Source organism: Antedon bifida, chromosome 9, assembly GCF_963402885.1.
Source record: "Antedon bifida chromosome 9, ecAntBifi1.1, whole genome shotgun sequence".
NCBI lineage: Eukaryota > Metazoa > Echinodermata > Crinoidea > Comatulida > Antedonidae > Antedon > Antedon bifida.
The window spans coordinates 9,296,839-9,316,596 of NC_136234.1; the positions used below are offsets into that span (position 1 = coordinate 9,296,839).

The following is a 19,758-nucleotide window of genomic DNA, read 5'->3' on the forward strand; positions in this document are numbered from 1 at the left end:
CTTCAATTATGAACTTAACAAAATCAATCTGTAAAATGTGGCATAAATGCAGAAATCTATTGTGAAATTAAGTTCAAATTTTGCTAAATAAATTAGCGCCATGGGGAAGGCAAAAGAATTGAGAAGTTGCATGACATCAATGCACTGTACACTGTTTTTTTTTGTAGAACATTTGCCTTAAGGCACTACTAGTTTCCACTGGAATTCATTATACCACGGAGTTACTCCATGATTATACACAAATTTAGAGTGGCAAATTAAATCCAGTCTTTTTATACTATAACAGGAATATAAAAATGGTATAACTGTAGGGGTTTGTGAGTATATCAACGTCAAACTTCATCTCAATAGGAAACTTGTTATCATGTTTTGAAACTGTTTCACACCTTCTGGCCTCTTGTAAATAATTGTTTGTATAGCTGTGTTCATCCATAGTACTTATTTTGTAAATTAGTTATAGAGACATTTGAAGGCCTTGAAATAGCTCCAGGCTCTTTTGATATTTAACAAAACCCTGTGACACATTCATGTAAAATTTAACAATAACAAATCATTAAAATTGGAAAGCAATTGGGGTTATCTTTATTCTTTACAACCTTTTGTACTTGACATATGTTGATGTTGTAATTTAAGAAAATGGAATAAATAAATAATTACTACAAAATTGACAAATGAATCTGGACAATTGTGTTGTACTACTACAAAAAGTAGTAGGCACCTCCTCCAAGACACAATAAGCTGATACTTTAATAAGCTTAAACTTTTTAATAATCATACACATTTTTTAAAAACGGATTCAGTACATACCCGGTTAATACTTTTATGAAACTGTCATGGTCAATTGAAATAGTAGAAATAAAATGTCATAGATAATTACCACACTACAAAGTAACCATTCTGAATAATTTTGTTTTTATTGACTTCATCTACTAAAGTTCATTTGTTTTTTAAATTGTATATATTTTATTGAAAGTCATTTTCAATTTAAATAGTACAGTAGGTGCACAGTGGCTTACTTTTGTTTTAATCATTAATAACGTATTACCTAACTCATTAGGTTTTGAAAATTAGTACCAAAGTATGTACCAACTTTCTATACCCTCCCTTACGTATATAGATTTCAAGATTTTTCAATAGCGTACAGGTATTTCCTGTAAATTAATGTGCTATTGTGCTTCTATTTGTAGCATAATGCATTACTGTGTGCATAAATGAAAATGCCATTTTCTAACCAGAGATAGTTTCTATTTATGTAAACACTTCAGGGACTACTTGAAATTGCTTTAAAATTCAATAACTTTAAATTCTTGGAAATTCCTATGAAATGTACCTCCATAGTTCATAATTTACATCTAAATGTTCATTTTAACAACTATTTTAAAAGATGAATTAAATGGCCTTCTCCAAACTAGATGATTTAGCCAACATATATTCCGATGCCTGAAAATTAGAGGATATGCTTGTGTATGTTTGAAACTTAAAATGAATCAAAATAAATGTAAAAATAATAAAATGCAGTGTGTAATACACAACATGGTATCCAAGAAAAAATACAATGTGTCTTGCCAAGGACATAAACAATGCAACTAGGGTTGGTCTCAAACGTCTAACACACAGTGCCATATGTCATTTATCAGCAAATAGTAAATATATTCTTGTTAAATTTACTATTTTCTCCAACATGATCAATTGTCGAAAATAGTAAATCTACACTTGGTCCCATGATGCTCTTTCAACCAAATGTTTCGAGCCATATAACAAGAAATAACGTTATTATGTCCTACCATTCAATTTCTGTTTATTTATGTTCTATCTGGACTAGCAGACATTGTATTTTGATTGGCTGATGGCATGACATCAGCAGAATATACTTGACTAGTAGATATGCAAGAAGTACTTGTTGACTGACCAATGTTACTAGAACCTGGAATGAAACATTAAGTAAAAATAATATCTTTATAAGAATTTTGCAACTTACTGTAACCATGACTTTTTAAAATGTCTAAACTTACATTTTATTGATATTCCCAATAAAAAGTTACTAGTAAAGCAAACCATTTATAGGTTTCACAAACCCTACCATGACATAGCATAAAGAGAACAATCAATACATGACAAATAGTACCAATAAAAAAAACAAAATATGTTTAATGTGTCTACTTGCATAATTTGTTTAAAATAGGGAAATTGATTGGGTTCACAAATTATTTTACTTAAAACCTCTATTATAAATTAATCATCAGTTACTATAAATATGCTTAGAATTGCTTGTGTGAAAATGGCGTTAATGTCAATTTAACTAATTAATTTGTTGGACACCTAACGTAATAATTTCACAGGTCTGAAAACGATTGGTTTAGGAAGTTTTCATTTTGTTAAGCCAAATGACAATGATTTTATGCAATAATAATACAAAAAAAACAACAAAAATGCTGGTCAATACAAACAAAATACTGCTAAATAGGTCTGTTGTCTTTGGGGTAATTGTTAAAACCAACAACCACTTTACGCATGAGCACATTCAATAATTAACCCAACAAAAAGCATTGGTAGGTTTAAATATAAGCCATGTTATCAATAATTTTCTGCTTGATTGCTTAATGATCCTGAACTGGATGTTGTATCTGTTGTTGCATCATTGTAGGTCAACTTCCCATTACTTTCTTAAACTGTACAAAAAGCTTTAAAGGGGAAAACCTGCAATTGCATTTTTCTAGACAGCATTTGGTTTAATAATTGTAAAAAGAAAGAGAACATTAAAATAAAACCACTTCCAAAAAAGAGTAGAAAATACATGATACAATGGCTTTTCAAGTCCCTTTTATTGTGACATTTCAAACTTGGAAACAATTAGCAGTGCAAACAAAAATAAATAATGGGGTCACTTATCTCTTTGTCTTAATCATGGGAAAAATTAAAATGACAAATAAGATTAACAAATTAATGTTGTTATAAGACCATCTTTTTAAGATTGTGTGTCAAGTTCAGTTTTCTGTTCCAATTGCTACATGATTTATTTTATTTAATAATTATATGTATTTTCTTACTATTAAACTGGTTTGTCATTTTCGTAAGAAAATACCAAAACTTACCAATAGGAGGGATCTAAATTTTATTTTTCTTGAGAAATTCAACACTATACCATTCTGCAAAAGCTGAGGAAGCTAGAGGCAATTTCTCAAGGGCTAATTTTTAGACTGTCCTGTAATTAACACTGTAAAAACCTATTTTGTGTTTACATATTCCACACCTTTAAAATCGGAAACCTTTTGAAATATTTATGGGAAAGACTCAGTTGGAAGCCTGCTGCTGCTACTCAGCACATGCTGAACAATGATATTGACTAATAATAATAATTAGATTTAATTCGTCACTATGATGAATTACAGGTTATATGCATTGATTTAAATAAAGATAATTGATTTTTAAAAGATATATAATGAAAAGGGCTAATTTTTAGACTGTCCTGTAATTAACACTGTAAAAACCTATTTTGTGTTTACATATTCCAGACCTTTAAAATCGGAAACCTTTTGAAATATTGATGGGAAAGACTCAGTTGGAAGCCTGCTGCTGCTACTCAGCACATGCTGAACAATGATATTGACTAATAATAATAATAACTAGATTCAATTCGTCACTATGACGAATTATAGGTTATATGCATTGATTTAAATAAAGATAATTGATTTTTAAAAGATATATAATGAAACGAAATAAGATTTATTTTTATTATCCAATTTTATTCCTTATTGTATAGATTATACACATGATTTATAATGAAATCTAGATATAAATTAACTTATGTCTTTATTATTATTATGTAACAAATGTGGTTTAGGACATTATACGCAGAAGGATCTTTGATCTGATTGTGATACCGGCTATGTGCGTTAGCAAAATACTATCTTCATATATTATAAATAATTAAAGATCCCGACAAAATCAATAAGGTTATGATATGATGAATGATAACTACGCTCACCCTAGAAATTCGCTTTTTCGCAAATGGCGATTGGAGTTGCCAATTGGAGAAAAAAAAACTGGAGAAAAGGCGAAAGTCAACATCGCCCTCTTAGAATCGAGACAAGGTGTGACAATCTCTGAGTGAGGGGATTCCGCTTTCAGTTTAGAAAAAAATCAAATATTATAAATTCGCTTGTGTGTGAGGATTTTTGTTATATTTTATTGGAAAAAATCAACACATAGTCCAATACATCAAAATTTAGTTATTTGTGTAATCCGGGAGAAAATGTGGAAAACTGGGAGCACAATGTTAGGAAGAGTTTAAATTACGAGAGTCTCCTGGTGTTTGTATGTATGCAAACATTATAGTTAACTCTACTGGTGTCTATTTTCATTACAGTAAGCTGTTTAAAACAAGCAATTGTAAATTAAAGACATATCCTTAAAATAATAAAATTGGTAATAATTAGCAAATTAATTCCATAGGTATCATGCAGTGACTTGCATTCACAGAATTAGGAAGAATAACATAACCAAGCATACTATGTTACCAAGTCAACAACAAAACCAGCTGATACAGTGTTTAAATAGATGATGTTTTGATATAATAAGTACTGTTAGACGTCAGTGTACTGACAAGGTGTTTGTGATGAACATTTGTATAGTTTTTAATTGTTTGAGAAGATGTTGTGTTAATATTTCCAGCAGACAGACATGTGTTTATATGGCAAGTTAGTTGCCACGGTGAATTGTTGTAATGAAATAACTCTAATATTAGGATCAATTATATTTTATAAACAAAGTCAAAAGTTATTGTTAATTTAGTTTAAATGCAACTTTCAAGTAATTAGTCATTGACTAAATTTTATTAAATAATTGGCTTCGATAAAATTGGTTTCATTTTAAAAACTTTTATAATATATTATCTCCATGATCTTTGATTATTATATTACTTGCTTAGTTAAAGATACTTTTGATATCGAGGAATTATGTTTTTCACGAGGGATTATATTTTCCCGAAGTGCATTGGTCACTGAAGTCACTTTTGGAAAAAAATGTCATTAGATCAAATATAAACATAAATGCTCTGAACAACTTCATTCATTCAATCTTATGTCTCTATGCCTAGCTTACTGTATAAGAAGAGGGAAAAGGGAAATTTCAAAGTTCCGGAAATGGTAGTTGTTGCAGACTTTTTAGAGTGAATATAAATACAGTATATGTTTTGAACAATTTGACACTAAATGAATCCTGCATTGGATCTATTAATGATAAAATTACCCAGTTTTCCTAAAGTATGTTTAAAAAACCTAAATGTTCCTTTTTTATTACCTTTTACGTTTTTTTCACACACTACATGTTATGTAAACATATAAGTACTATATGAACATATTGCGATAATTAAAAAATAATAAGTAGACTCTAATAATTTGACCGGCCCGCTATAAATACCAGAATGCATCGCGCAGGGATTGATATCTTCATATTGTGATGTGACCATCGATTGTGAAAGGGTAAACAAATAAAAGAACTGTAACTTTTCAGCGAAAATACCAGGTCTTCCCCAATTTGTATTAACAGTTTCTGCCAAAAAAGAAAAGACAATTAATTCAGCAACAAGACAACGTCGGACTAGGCCTACAGCTAGCGTATGATGTTTGTATGTTACCGTTCTTTACCAGCTAGGCCTACAATACTAATCTAAGTTAGTCCTAGAGACGTCTACGAGAGAACATTCGATGTAAGCAACTTAGGTAGTGCATTGTTTTCCTCTTTTTATCATAATTAACTTTAGAACACATATTTAAGACAAGAAATGACCTGGTTTAATGTTTAAACCAGGTTATATGTTATATATGCATTATTTTTACAATTTTAATGTTGCCAAACTGGCCAAATTTTATAGTCAATGTATTTAAAAAGAATGTCATAGGGATGGGAATACAAAAGTGCTATTAAAAGGTGGTACCAATATGAAATGAACATGAAATTTGTTTAACTCTCTCATAATGTTACAGTGCTGGAAAATAGAAGAGTACACACAAAATAATAACAATAAATACCTTTCAGGTTTTACTTTTCCCTAAACAAGAATTAATTTAGATTGCACTACCTACATTTTGATAATACAATTCATGTCATCGATATACAGATACTGATCTGTACCAACATTATTTGTTGTTTGGTGAAACATACTAAGTGGCTAACAAAGGATAAACATTAAAAGATTAAAGAGTGTGTATTACTGTCCAAAAAAAGCAAGGAAATACCACCAACAATTCTTCCCTAGTCACACTGCAGCACCTTCATCCTTTGCAGAAATAGATGGCAGCAAACACTTATTTATTAATGAATCCAAACACATAAAAGTGTTAAAAGTATAATGCCTACTATTTTTTAACAAAAAGCTGTGCATATCTTAATTTGGACACACAAGCAGCGAACTTTACAGTTAATATTATACGTTTGCTTGATTAAAAACAAAACTAAAAAAATTATTCAATCACTGTATCTTTATGGATTCTAATCATGAATGTTATTATTCGTGATTCGTACTAGGCGATCATTTTTTTAGGTGCTCTGCATTTCAGCATGCATGGATTAAAGTTTCTATCGCCACAGTGAATCTTTTTGCTCGTATTCCATTGAGCTTAAAAAATATTTTCATTGTGCTATCGTCAAAACAAATTTGTTCTGATGGAATGTGGGAATTTCCCAGAAAGGTGGGACAGTATCTCCCATCTCGATTTGATTTTCAAAACAAAAGAAAGATTTTTTTTTTTATTTTCTGGAAATTTGGGAGGGAACTGTTTAGTTATTATTATTATATTGAGCAGTTAGGTTTGTATTGTTTAGAAGTACAGACAACAAAAACAGTCCAATAAGTCTTAATGTCAAGGTGGGCAATTCTAACATAATGATGGAACTTGATAAAGGTGCATCACGATCCACTGTTTCAGAAACTGTATATAATGCTATGTTAAGTCAAAATCCTTTGCAAAGTAATTAAATTAGGTAGTTATACAGGTGAAGAAGTCCCGGTTGTTCGAAGTATAAGAGTTCCAGTTCAGTATAGTAAGGGCCCCGTTTTTGATTTGGAACTTGTAGTTAAAGGAAAACGTCCAGCTTTGTTTGGGAGAGATTGGCTCAAATTTGTTAAATTAGATTGGAAAAGTAGTTTCACTGTTAGGCATATGCCACGAAATGTGGTAAAAATACCCACATCTAAGTCCCAATGCCTTTAATGATTTGTTGATTCATAACAGAATTGCATTCTCTACTGACAATACTGGTATAAAAGGTGTCACAGCATCATTTAAGTTATTAAATCCGGACGCTAAACCCGTTTTCCAGCAGGCTCGCCCCATTCCATACTCAATGATACAGAGTGTAGAGGCTGAGTACAATAAACTAATTAAATCTCAAATGTTGCAACCATTGGAACTTAGTGAGTGGTCCTCTCCAGTGGTACACATCCATAAGAGTGATGGGTCAATTAGAGTAGCTGCGATGCAGCAATTACAAAGCAGTTAACAAATTAATTGATCAATACTTATAAATAAAAAAATAAAAGATCTTTAGCAAAATTAAATGGACAAGGTACACAGCGAAAAATGGGAGCAGTGCATTTAACCAGCTGTTGCTGGATAAAGAATCCTCTCAATTTCATTTCATTTATTCGTCTAAAAAAAAAACAAACAATAAAATACACAAACATATTAAATAACAGCCAAAACATTAGACATGGCACCCCAAAACCAACTAAATCACTGTCGGGTGGGGACCTTTAGACATAAAAACAGTAGAATTTAATTATTAAAATGGGCCCCAAGCACTGACCCCTGGGGAACTCCAGACTGTACAAGACAGGAAAGTGAAGATGCACCCTCTGAATTTTATTTGTTGATGTCTTCCAGAAAGGAAGGAAGCAAGCAACTGTAAAACAGGACCACAGATCCCATAGCGATGCAGCTTCTCTGGCAATATTTGTTGTATTGTTGTTTATAATTTTAAATAATATAATATTCCTGAACTTTATTCTCATGTACAAAGGTTTTTTAATATAATAATGGTGCAGTATAAACGATAAAAATAAAAGAGAAACATGGTGTTCTTTTATTATTTCATAGGCATGAATTAAACATGAAATGTCTTTGGCGTTTTATTGATTTTGTGTTATAGACACAGCGATTAGTGCAACCATTGTATACTAAATTACGTTGAGTTATTCACCCGGCTGTAGGATATATATCTGAGGTAACATACCACCACAACACAGTACACACACATGCACCATATCGGAGGCATTTTTTGAGTACCTAGCGATCAAAAGTTTTTTTATCAAAGTTTATTATTAGGATTTATTTAAATTTACATTATGTAACATTTGTTATTAAATGTGATGGAAACAGTTGCTCTAGCCTATTAAACAGTGTGTAAGCATCTATTTTTGCAAAATTGTTCTGACGCTCGGGAGAGGAACAGCCCCTCCCAAACCCACTCCTCGTTTGCCACTTTCGTGGCCATGCAAACTATCAAATATCCTAGATCCACCCATGTACAATGAATGAATATACACTGTATGTTATACATACAATTTTTAACATGGATAGCAAAAGGTGTTATATTGGTACAACATGAGGAACAAACAAACAGTAATATAAGTAGAACTAATTTATAATACATATTATCTGTTTTAAGTGGTCAAGGAGATTTATTTACAATGTGTAAATTTGGTTACACTATTTGCATTCAATATAATTACTTTTCCGATTGTATTTCCTGTTCCATTTCAAAATATCTTTGTCAAAAATGAATTAACTGACATGGAAGATACATGTCATGCAAAAATACTGTCACGAAATCTGATACAACATTTCCTGCTTTCTTTGAATATCAACAAACATACTTTAATTTTAAAGGTAGTGTAAGGATTAAAATATTTTGCAAACCTTTAAATTTCTATAAAATTCACTGAAAAAGAAAACCTATTTCATACATTCATTTGAGATTTAATTAGTTGTGCTTCTTCATCACCAGAAGCAAATAAATTTATTTTTGTAGAATAAATACATTTTTTCTAAAATTTGGTTTCTTATCATATTGGTAGGAAAGGCATATAAGCCATGTAAATTGATGTGTACTGTAGTCATTATTCTGAATTATAATATCTGCTATTTTAAATTATTTTCCATAGCAACAGCACGTCTTGCAATCAATAATTTTGTATTTATTGTAAAACAGCAATTCAAGGTATAAAACATTATGAAAGCAGTTTATTAAAAATAAAATGCTATGGAATTACCAGGCTAACTTGAATAAAACAAAAGAAAATGATTGTATGGTTTTTAAACTTATAATATTATATTAAAGTTACATTTTTCTTTGTCTATTTTGGAAGCTAAACATTCAAATGTACTGTACTTGTGATTGAAACATTTACTCTTCTGCAATGCCACCTAAGGTGATAACACAAAATCACCAAAAATAAATAAGCATTGAACTATAAACAGGGGAAGATTGAGGGTAGGGTTAATGGTTATATAACTAAATAGAAAGCTGGAGAAAGTGCTCAATACCATGGGTACAAGTAGCTCTTATATTTTGTGTCATTCATGCTTTGTACATTACCTGACGAGTGTGGGCAGCTTTGCTGGTCATATGAAACAAATTTGTAGTAATAAAGCACCATGAAGTAACCACGACTATACCTACGGATGATTTCAGGGCTTTTAGGAAACCCTGCAGAAGGTTCAGTTGTTGAAATTAATTGTCGACTATCCAAAGGAGAGAAAAAACTTCTTTCCCGAGGACTTAACACTCAAAACTGACCTATTCCGTAAACCCACAGATAAAAATATGTACCTGCTCCCTAGCAGTTGTCATCCCCGACACTGTACTAAAAACATACCGTACAGTCAAGCATTACGTATCAGACGTATCTGTTCTTCCGAAGAACTAACCGGACATCTCCGGAATAGAAATTACAAGAATGAATACATCAAAACTTCTATAAAGAAAGCAAAAGATATTCCTCAATGTCAAACACTGAAGTACAAACCATGTCAGCCAAAATCGACCAGAGTGCCATTGGTCACCTATCACCCTAGGTTGCCTCAATTATGGGCTATTATTGAGAAACATATGCCCATTCTACAGTTTACAGAATGTCTCAGGACTGTTTTTCCGGAACCACCCATTATTGCATTTCGTAGACTTCCCAACCTTCGTGATATATTAGTCAGATCCAAATTTAAGAGTGAAATTAACTCTCATGACAGCCAAAATTTGGGCAGTCAACTTTGTGGCAAAACTTGTTCATTGGTTGAGTCTACTGAAAAATTTGTGCCTCTTTTGTTTTATTTCTTTTATTCCTGTCCACTCAGGCAGCGCTCGCCTGATATATCTATCTATCTTTGTACTTTCACTTGCACTAATGAAGGGCTTGTGTTGCCCAAAATCTTTGCTAATTTTTCTGGCTGTTTTACACAAAAGGCAAAGAACATTAATTCTAAACCGCTCCGTGATATATATATAAAGACAATAGGCATAGAAATTAATTCTAAACCGCTCGGTGATATACTATAATTTAATTAATTAATTTGAAACGATAAGATGAGGAAATCTGTGAGAATGAGAAAAAGTCGCCCCAACCAAGGTTTTGAACCTGGACCTTCTGCTTAATATGCAGATGTCCTAACCATTAGACCACTGGGCTTTCATGGTATAGTTCAAACCCGATTGGATAGCGACTCTTTAACATTCTCGGCGTGGTACGACAGAACAGCACTCAATTGTACGCACACACACCAGAGATCAAATTGATACGTACGCCCTCATCTATCAGTATTTTTATTCACAAAGCGGTATCTTAAGATACTTATATATATATATATAAACACATCAGGCATAGAACATTAATTCTAAACCGCCCGGTGATATACTGAAATTTAATGTTCTATGTACATTACTGTAACAATTTTAATAGATCTGGCATTATGACTACGATCACAAAAAGCCAATCTATGTAGAACTAGGAAGTCCTTTTGTTGTAAATAGCATTAATAGGTACAATTAACGTTCAACGATAACTCATTGCTGTCATTTTTGTTTTGAATTTTTAATTGTTTTAACAGTATTTTACATGGCCTATGGCATTTTTGCAATCTGCATTTTTAATAGGTGTTTAACAGTATTTTAACATAGGCCTATAAATTGCATTTTTACATTGCCTTTATTGTTTTAATTATGCCAAGCAAAATGAATTTCCATTTTAAAGTGGACCAATAAAATTTCTTGAATCTTGTTAGATATAATAATAAATTATTATTATAGATATGATATTATCATTTCAAATCAATTTGATTGTCTTCACATTAGTGGATTGCTATATATATCTGATCATCTCCTTTTTTCCTACCTCTCTGATAATGTTGCCACTAGCTCAAACAAGGAAGAGATCCCTTCTGTCAGACAGATTAACAATACATCTTTTAACAACTTTTATCAAGTGTTTCTAATGAAACTTGGTTTGATATCCTTAATTCTAATGATCCCTACTTTGATCTCTTTGATAACGCTCTTTATCACCAACACTATGCGCTACTGAAAAGGAACAATACTAAAGAGAAAAAAAATTAAATCTTGGCTTGCTGAAATCTATAAAGCATAAACATAAACTCTATGCTAAATTTCTCCTGCCAATTAAATTAAATATAAACAATACCGCAAAAAAACTTAACTTCACTATCAAAAATGGAAAAAGAATCCACTTCCAAGATGTTTTTTTGCAGATAGTAGGCGTCTTCACTTTGTTATGGTAATTACTGTATTACCTAAAAGGTTTCAATGAAACTTTGTATCAAGTATAAACGTATAGTTACCACAAAATATAAAATTATCAAATGTGAGTTTATATCGATAAAAAAACCCATAAATATTAGGAAGTTTGAGTCTGTGATGAAACATTTGTAGTACTAGCCAAGTTAGGTTAAGGTTAGTACGGACAAAATAGTGTAGGCCTAACTATAATAAATTTGTTTCAAGAATTAGAATTAGGACGCTTGCCTGCACACGTTTTTGTCGTTTGGGATATTCGATATATCACGCCTTATTACATAATAATGAAAATGTACGCAAGCCACTTGTTTTAAATTCTACTGAGTTTAAAATTAAATTAAACAAAGTTAATGTAAGAGAATTAAATCAAATAGGGATCATCATCCTGGCGATCTATATACATTTTAAAACTAAGGATATTTCAAAACATTTTCCAGTTACTACCATTACTTTCAACGTGAAGATATTTACAGTAATTAATAATATTAATATTTCGTCTTCTTTGAGCTGAACCTCCGTATGCTGACTGAGCTGCGCATACAAATAGCTTTGGCGAGTATTGACCAATCACAACCAATAACAAAAATTGATACTTATAGAAGGCGCCATTTAAGCTTAGAATAGTTGAATTGAAAAATGTGTTAAGTTGATAGAAATTGAGGAAATAACTTTGTGAGTAGGCTAGAATATTAGGATAGGCCTACTACTAGATAGTAGGAGGAGGGTAGGTGGAAATAAAACCGATGGACTCATGACCTGATCAGCTCGAGAGCGACTAACCACTTGGGATTGGTAAGACATGTGAATGAGTACATTGAATATGCTAAGAATCCTATAAAGGAAGTTATTGCCAATTATCTTATCATTGTTTGAATAAATAATAAAAAGACAAACAGCACAGAAGGAAGTCAGAATTGTATTATTCATTCTATTTTTAATATTTAAATTCATTACTACTGTAAATGTTATTTATATACAAATAAGATAAGACAAAAAAAAATATCTTCAATTCCCTCTTACAAATCAGTCAGTAAATTAAAAGAAAAGATTTTAGATAGTTGGCCTAAACACATAAAATGTTTTAAAAATACTGAAGAAATAAATTATGAAATCGAAAGAAGTTTGTTTAAATTTTGATCATTTAAGCCAGTTTTTCTGTCGACGTAACGTTACGGCGAGTTGCGTTGAGTTGCGCTGCATTGACAGGATTCAATGATTTTACAGGAAAAGGGGGTAAAAAACAACGTAAAAATCTGCAATCGTTGAAGTTGAACCAGGTTCAGGATCGGTCGCAGAAATATTTTAAGGGGGTTGCCCAAGAGTCAAGAGCCGTTAAAGGGCCCCATGGTGGGACCGGTGGCAAGGCGATTTTTGTTAAATGACACTCCTAGATGGCCGAAAATGGTACTCTCGCACATAAAATTCATGTTAAATGGCAACTCTAGTTCGCCGGAAACGACACTCTATATCGGGCTACAGTAGCAAACAGAAATACCATCGTATCACGCCTATTTTTTAGCTGGTAAAACACACATTTTTTTGCGTTCAATTTTGAACGTCAGAGGATGTCCCAGACGAAGGTACTTCTGGTAATGGGAAAGGTAATGAATTCTAGCAATTATAATCAATTAATACAAATTTATTTTTATTATTATTATTATCAATCAATAATTAAAAAAAAGTCACACCATACGTTATTAAATTGGTTTCTCCACTCATTATTAATCACCTTACGTTCTGTATTAATTCATCTTTTTTTAAGGCAGTTTTCCCAATTATTTAAAGGTAGCAAAAATTATTCCAATTTTCAAGAAAGGTAGACAAGATATAACTTCAAATTACAAACCCATTTCATTACTTAGCACCTTTTCCAAAATCATTGAAAAATTAATGTATTCCTGTCTCTATGAGTTCCTGGATTGCAATAACATACTCTTTACTCATCAATACGGTTTCTTACAAAATGTATTTTTTTACTTGTTTTAGGTGAAAAATTTTAAAAAATAACAAAACTGTATGATTCTAGAATACATAAAGGTTAGATTTAATCGATAAAATATTTTAAAATTTTTTTATATTCTAGGCTGTATCTCAGTTCGAGGATTACCGACAAGTGACTGGTTTGGCGTGTCCGTGCCACAAATGCGTAGGTAATTTCCAGAGAAAGTATTAAGAATCGGCAAATCGATTTTAATCAAGTTTACCGATGTGTATCGTAGTATAGAGATGGTACGCTCATACACCAAAAAAGTACAAATTTTTCAGTTTACGAATAATAATACTTGGTACTGAAAGAAGCAGGTCTTAATAGTAACAAACTTATTTCTGTTTACAAGGGTTATTTGAGACCGGTGCTTGAGTATGCAGCCCCTTTGTGGCATGCAGGTCTTACGCAGGGACAGGTGAATCAGGTGGAAAAGATTCAGAAGCGTGTCTGCAAGATTGTGTTGTGCAAAGAGTATATAACATACTCAGATTCTCTTGCCATTTTAAATCTTGAACCACTCCACACTAGAAGATGGGACACTTGCAAGGTTTTTGCCTCTAAAGCACACGCCTCTGGTCAATTCTCCACCTGGTTCCCTGCCCCTCAGTATAGTTCCTGCATGACCCTTAGGCATAATCGTAAAGTGGAAAATTTTAGTTATAAAACTAAACGTTTCCAGACTAGTCCAGTTCCTTTTATGGTTGAACTTTTGAACAAACTTTAATTTATTAATTTTTTGCTTGTATTATTTGAGGTAACTGCAGGCTAACTTATTCTTATTCATATATTTATATATAGTTGATAGTGTTGTCTATTGTTCAAATTTTTTTCTATTGTGTAATATATATGCAATTCAGCCATGTGCTGCCATGTATGTACTTTCAAATGTGAATTTTTGAATAAATATACCGAGATATACTGTTGAATACATAGGCGTGGGAATCGAGTAAGCTAAAAGAACAACATGTGACACGCAACAGCAGAGCAGGACTTTGTGGAACCGCCAACCACCGACTTCCTGTCCAGGGTAGTCACGGCGTGTGACTTTGCTGGCAGTATTGAACAAAGGGTGCTGTTTCCAAAGTCACTGCACTGGTGATATCGTTGTCATTTGATATTATAAAATCGGGTATAGGATGATTCCGAGTTGTTAGGTCAAATAAAATTTGACGTTCAAATACTCACTTTGTATACTGTAGGATTTTTTTTAGAAGGAAAACTTTTTATATTTCTTGTTTTATGTAGGAAAAATGCCTATTTATCTATCTATTGTCGATTATCATCGTTCTACAGGTACGGTAGTGTAAATAGGCCTTAAACACAGAAAAACTGAAAATCAAACGAAACACAGAAATTATCTGAATTAGAAATCTCATCCCTGTATTTAACTTGGCTAAAAACAATTAGTACAGATAAAAACAACTTGCCTGTAAAACTAAATCCATAAGCAGCATAGGCTGCAGCTTGCCCAGCTGCTGCTCCTGCAAGAGCAGCAGCCATTGCAGCAGCACTTCCACTATTGCCTTTTCTAGGCCTACCAGGCCTTCCTGGTAACTTTTTAGTGTTTGAAGGTTTTGTACGTGGTCTACCTCTACTCCTCTTGGAATTTGGTGAGTCTGATAACCATGAATATAAAAGTAAAATATGTTATTTTCATTATCATATGGAATTCAGTATTAATTTCTTGTAGAAAATTGTGGAAGATCATAATCCATCGAGGAAGCTTACATTATGGTTTCCTGTATTTACTGGAAATGGTGAGATTGTCTTTACAGTACAGTACATTGTGAAAGTGTCTTTATATGGCGAGATTGTCTTTACTGGGTGATATTGTCTTTACTGGGCGACTGTATTTACATGGTGATATTGTCTTTACTGGGTGATATTGTCTTTACTGGGTGACTGTATTTACATGGTGATATTGTCTTTACTGGGTGATATTGTCTTTACTGGGTGATATTGTCTTTAATGGGTGATATTGCCATTACTGGGTGATATTGCCATTACTGGGTGATATTGCCTTTACTGGGTGATATTGCCTTTATTGGGTAATATTGTCTTTACATTGTGATATTGTCTTTATTGAGTTATATTGTCTTTACTGGGTGATATTGTCTTTACTGGGTGATATTGTCTTTACTGGGTGACTGTATTTACATGGTGATATTGTCTTTACATGGTGATATTGTCTTTACTGGGTGATATTGTCTTTACTGAGTGATATTGCCTTTACTGGGTGATATTGCCTTTACTGGGTGATATTGTCGTTACTGGGTGATATTGTCTTTAATGGGTGATATTGTCTTTAATGGGTGATATTGTCTTTAATGGGTGATATTGTCTTTAATGGGTGACATTTACTTGACATCATTTTATGTCATAAAACCCTACCAGGCAATACCGGGCCATACCTGGCGATACCAGGCGAAGATTAGCATGTTTCCTTCAAAACAACTGAACGGTACATGCTCACATATGCAAAGGTGCAAATTCAGAGTGATCAAAACTAAGTTCGACCAGCTTTATGTTAGTTTGGTTTAGAACTGCTAGGGATAAACATATCTTCATTAATGGACCCTTGATTAAGGAAAAGGCTGAGCAATTTTCAGAGGAATTGAACCTAGTGGACTTTAAAGCATCCAATGGATGGATAACCAAGTGAAAAAGAAGACATGACATAAAACAATTGGTTATCTGCAGAGAAAGAGGGGATAAGATTGTCGGACTTTGCTTTGGTTATGAACCAAAGGATATTTTGTGCATTACCAGACAGGACACTAGCTGAAAAGCATGATGACGTTAAAGGAGTGAAATCTTCTAAAGAAAGAATAACAGTGATGTTCACATTAGTATGACTGGAGAAAAGGTATGTACACTATGTATAACTTACTATTGCAATCCTGTTAATAATTACTATTATGTACGTAGAACTAAAGATTTTAAGTTTATCCCTCAAGGGCCCCCAGAAATTTACCTACTTGTGTTATACCAAAAAAATGATGGTGACTGAGAGATTGGAATGTTCTATTGATCGTCAATCAAACCGTTCGAATTAACATATATTTTAGGTAATAAAATATAATTTTGTTCATAATTTCTGGTTTTTTGTTCAACATTATAATGTTTAACTGGATTTCAACAAACAATTATTGTAGAAGGAGATAAATGCGAAGCACCCTCATATTATTGTGTATTGGTATGTTTCAACATCGATTAATCATTGTATACCTCGTTCGAAATCATTGAACCTAATTTCGTTTTAAATGTCAATAATCAATTACTTAACTTAACCATTAGGTGTTAAAAATCAATATTGACAGTATGTACAACTTTATATACCATCAAGTGAAAATTTACGAGCAATTTAACAAATTTTGCCCTTATGTAAATTTATATATACTGTATATTATTTTTAAATTGACCACTATCAAGAACATTTCTCCAGTCCTCAGTGACACTTAATGATGATGACATGGTAGCAAAAATTTGTTCGAAAACCTGATAGACTGTTATAAATAAAATTATTGTCATTAATAAATTCATACACTCAATGTACTTAGTATAAAGTACAAATTACGTCAGAGTAGGGCAATCATCTGACCAATTACTCCACAGTAGTTACAATTACAATCCTGTTAGAGCAGTACCCGCTGCTTACTTAGGCTCGAAAATAATCCATAGCCTAGAATCATGGTCTAGAAATATTAATGCCAGGATAGTGATCTGGAGGTCAAGAAAGCAAAGAAGACACAAGATGCAATCAAATTACCATTTTGAAAACAATCAATTAAGGGTTGTAAGATCATAAATACATTGATACCATATTTCTATGCCCTTTACATTCAAATACAGTCTCTCAAAAAGAAACCCCTTCTATCTTGAAAAGAAGCCCTGCAGGCTTGATTTCGAGATGGGCTCCTTTTCGAGATTACTTTTGCAAACCAGAGGGGGCTTCTTATCATATATCGTATCATATTAAACAGATATAAACAAACCATTGATACCTTTTAAAGTGTCAGTATCTTCAAAAATGATAGCATCACTGCAAACATCTTCAACAGTTTGTTGTACAGGAGTACTTGATAATCTTGTGCTATCACTACTCACAGACACCTGAAATGAAACATAACATATTTTTTTCCTTAACAATACGTAAATATATAAATTAAATGCAGTAAAAAGTATTTTTTCCTAGACGTTTACATTTTATTTATTTATTTCGGACACTTCACCTTTACGATGGCAATCACACTCACTGTGGTGCGGTAAACAACATAATTAACATCAACAGTATAAATATATTGTAGGAATTCCAGTAGGAAAACAAAATATATATGTATATAAGTACTATATTTACAAAGCAACAACACAGGGGAGAAGCAGAATATAATTTTTTGTTTAGCTCTGATTGTTTCTCCGAAGCAGCTCAAAAATTATAGACATTTTCATAGATTTTTCCCTGACTCATTATTTTTCGCCTATCCCAAGGTTAAAAAAGCGTATTATTGTTTGAAACAAAGTGTTTATCATTGGTATTGGGTTTGTTTTCAGCTCTGTAAATTAAATGTTAACATGAATCCACGGTAAACGTATGTGGCAACTGGAGTGTGTGGCCGACAAATAGTTGTTTTCGTTTGTTGTTGTATGGGGTTGGGGACTGAGATGAGATATGGCTTGATTAGTTGAAATATGAAGGAAAATATATAAGACTCACCAGGACCTCATCTCGACCATGGTTGTGACTGAGCTAAGAAAAATTTGAAAATCCAAACCAATTTTTTTTAGATAGGGCTTCTTTTATTTTCAATTTAATGGCTGTCTATAAATTTTGAAATTTTGTTTGCTGTATTAATCTAGACAATATTGTTATTAATGTGTTTATAAAGTTTGAGTTTTTATCCCTAACCAGATGTTCTTGAATCTGTGTCTTTAAATGTCGGGAAGGTTTCCCAATGTACTGTAATAGGCATACAGTCCAAAATGATAGACCACACTGGATTAAGATAAAAAAAAATTACCTAAAAATTACCAATTAGTTATAATGTTAATGTTTATACTATAGTTGTTACATAATTTGGTAATATTATTTGGTTACGACTCTTTTATTTGTTTTACCCTTTCACGCGATCGGTCGAGTGGGTGCATCACATCACAATATATAAATTATTAGAATCGACTTATTTTTCACATTTTTAACCGTTTAAAATTATCGTAATAGGTCCATATAGTATTTATTTTGCCATAAAATGTAGTGTGTGACCTTAAATTAGGTCGAAAAATGGTGGTCTGTGGCTTTAACTCACTTTGTAACATGACCACAGCCTCTTAAATACCACGTATTGCTTGATGATCCCAAATGAATTCAAAATTACACCAATTGAATTAACCCATGATAAATATGAACAAGATTTGAACTCGTCACTTTAACGAGTTCGGGTTATTCGCGCAAACGCAACATGCGAATACGTTAAAATATGAACGCTGAAAATGATTATGCCATCCTATGACATGAAGTAAATGTTTACAGTGATGAATTGTGTCTATTTTTTGTCATACAGTGTTCAGTATTTTTACAGAATACACTGTATAAATTATATACATTGTAGCATAGAAGAAATTACGAGACCCATCTTTTATTCCAATTTTTAACATGATGACGCATCAAAATGAAACATGACGATAACAACTTTAGAAGATAATTATCTTCATAATTACATTCATAAAAATTTGAAGAATTTTGGGCACGTAAAAGCAAGAAAAACAAAAATCAATTGCGAAAACCATTTTTCTACGCTTTGTACGAGCTGTGCACAAAAGTGCGTGCACAAAATGCAAACAATTTAGAAATGCTCAAAATAACCTTTTAATTTTAAATACGCGTACCTGCTATTGTGTAGCATGCTATTTTTATCATGTAAAAAATTGCTCCATATTATGAAGTATACTTTTGTAAAGTTTCATTGAAA

The 19,758-nt window shown here is 32.2% G+C and overlaps 1 protein-coding gene across 2 annotated transcripts in view; it reads right to left on the reverse strand.

Annotated features, from left to right (window-relative positions):
• Positions 1-315: 315 nt before the first annotated feature.
• The window catches only part of LOC144852481 (chromatin-remodeling ATPase INO80-like), an 85,336-nt gene continuing 65,893 nt past the window's right edge, over positions 316-19,758 (reverse strand). The window contains exons 29-32 of one of the 2 annotated variants that reach the window (XM_078710304.1): positions 17,788-17,905; positions 15,220-15,408; positions 1,785-1,924; positions 316-1,440 (exon numbers count right to left, since the gene is read on the reverse strand). In XM_078710304.1, the coding sequence (XP_078566430.1) occupies positions 1,803-1,924; positions 15,220-15,408; positions 17,788-17,905 (429 nt within the window). In that variant the 3' untranslated portion in view covers positions 316-1,440; positions 1,785-1,802. Of the gene's footprint in view, positions 1,925-15,219; positions 15,409-17,787; positions 17,906-19,758 lie in introns of both variants that reach the window. The other variant, XM_078710305.1, reaches the window with a different exon arrangement.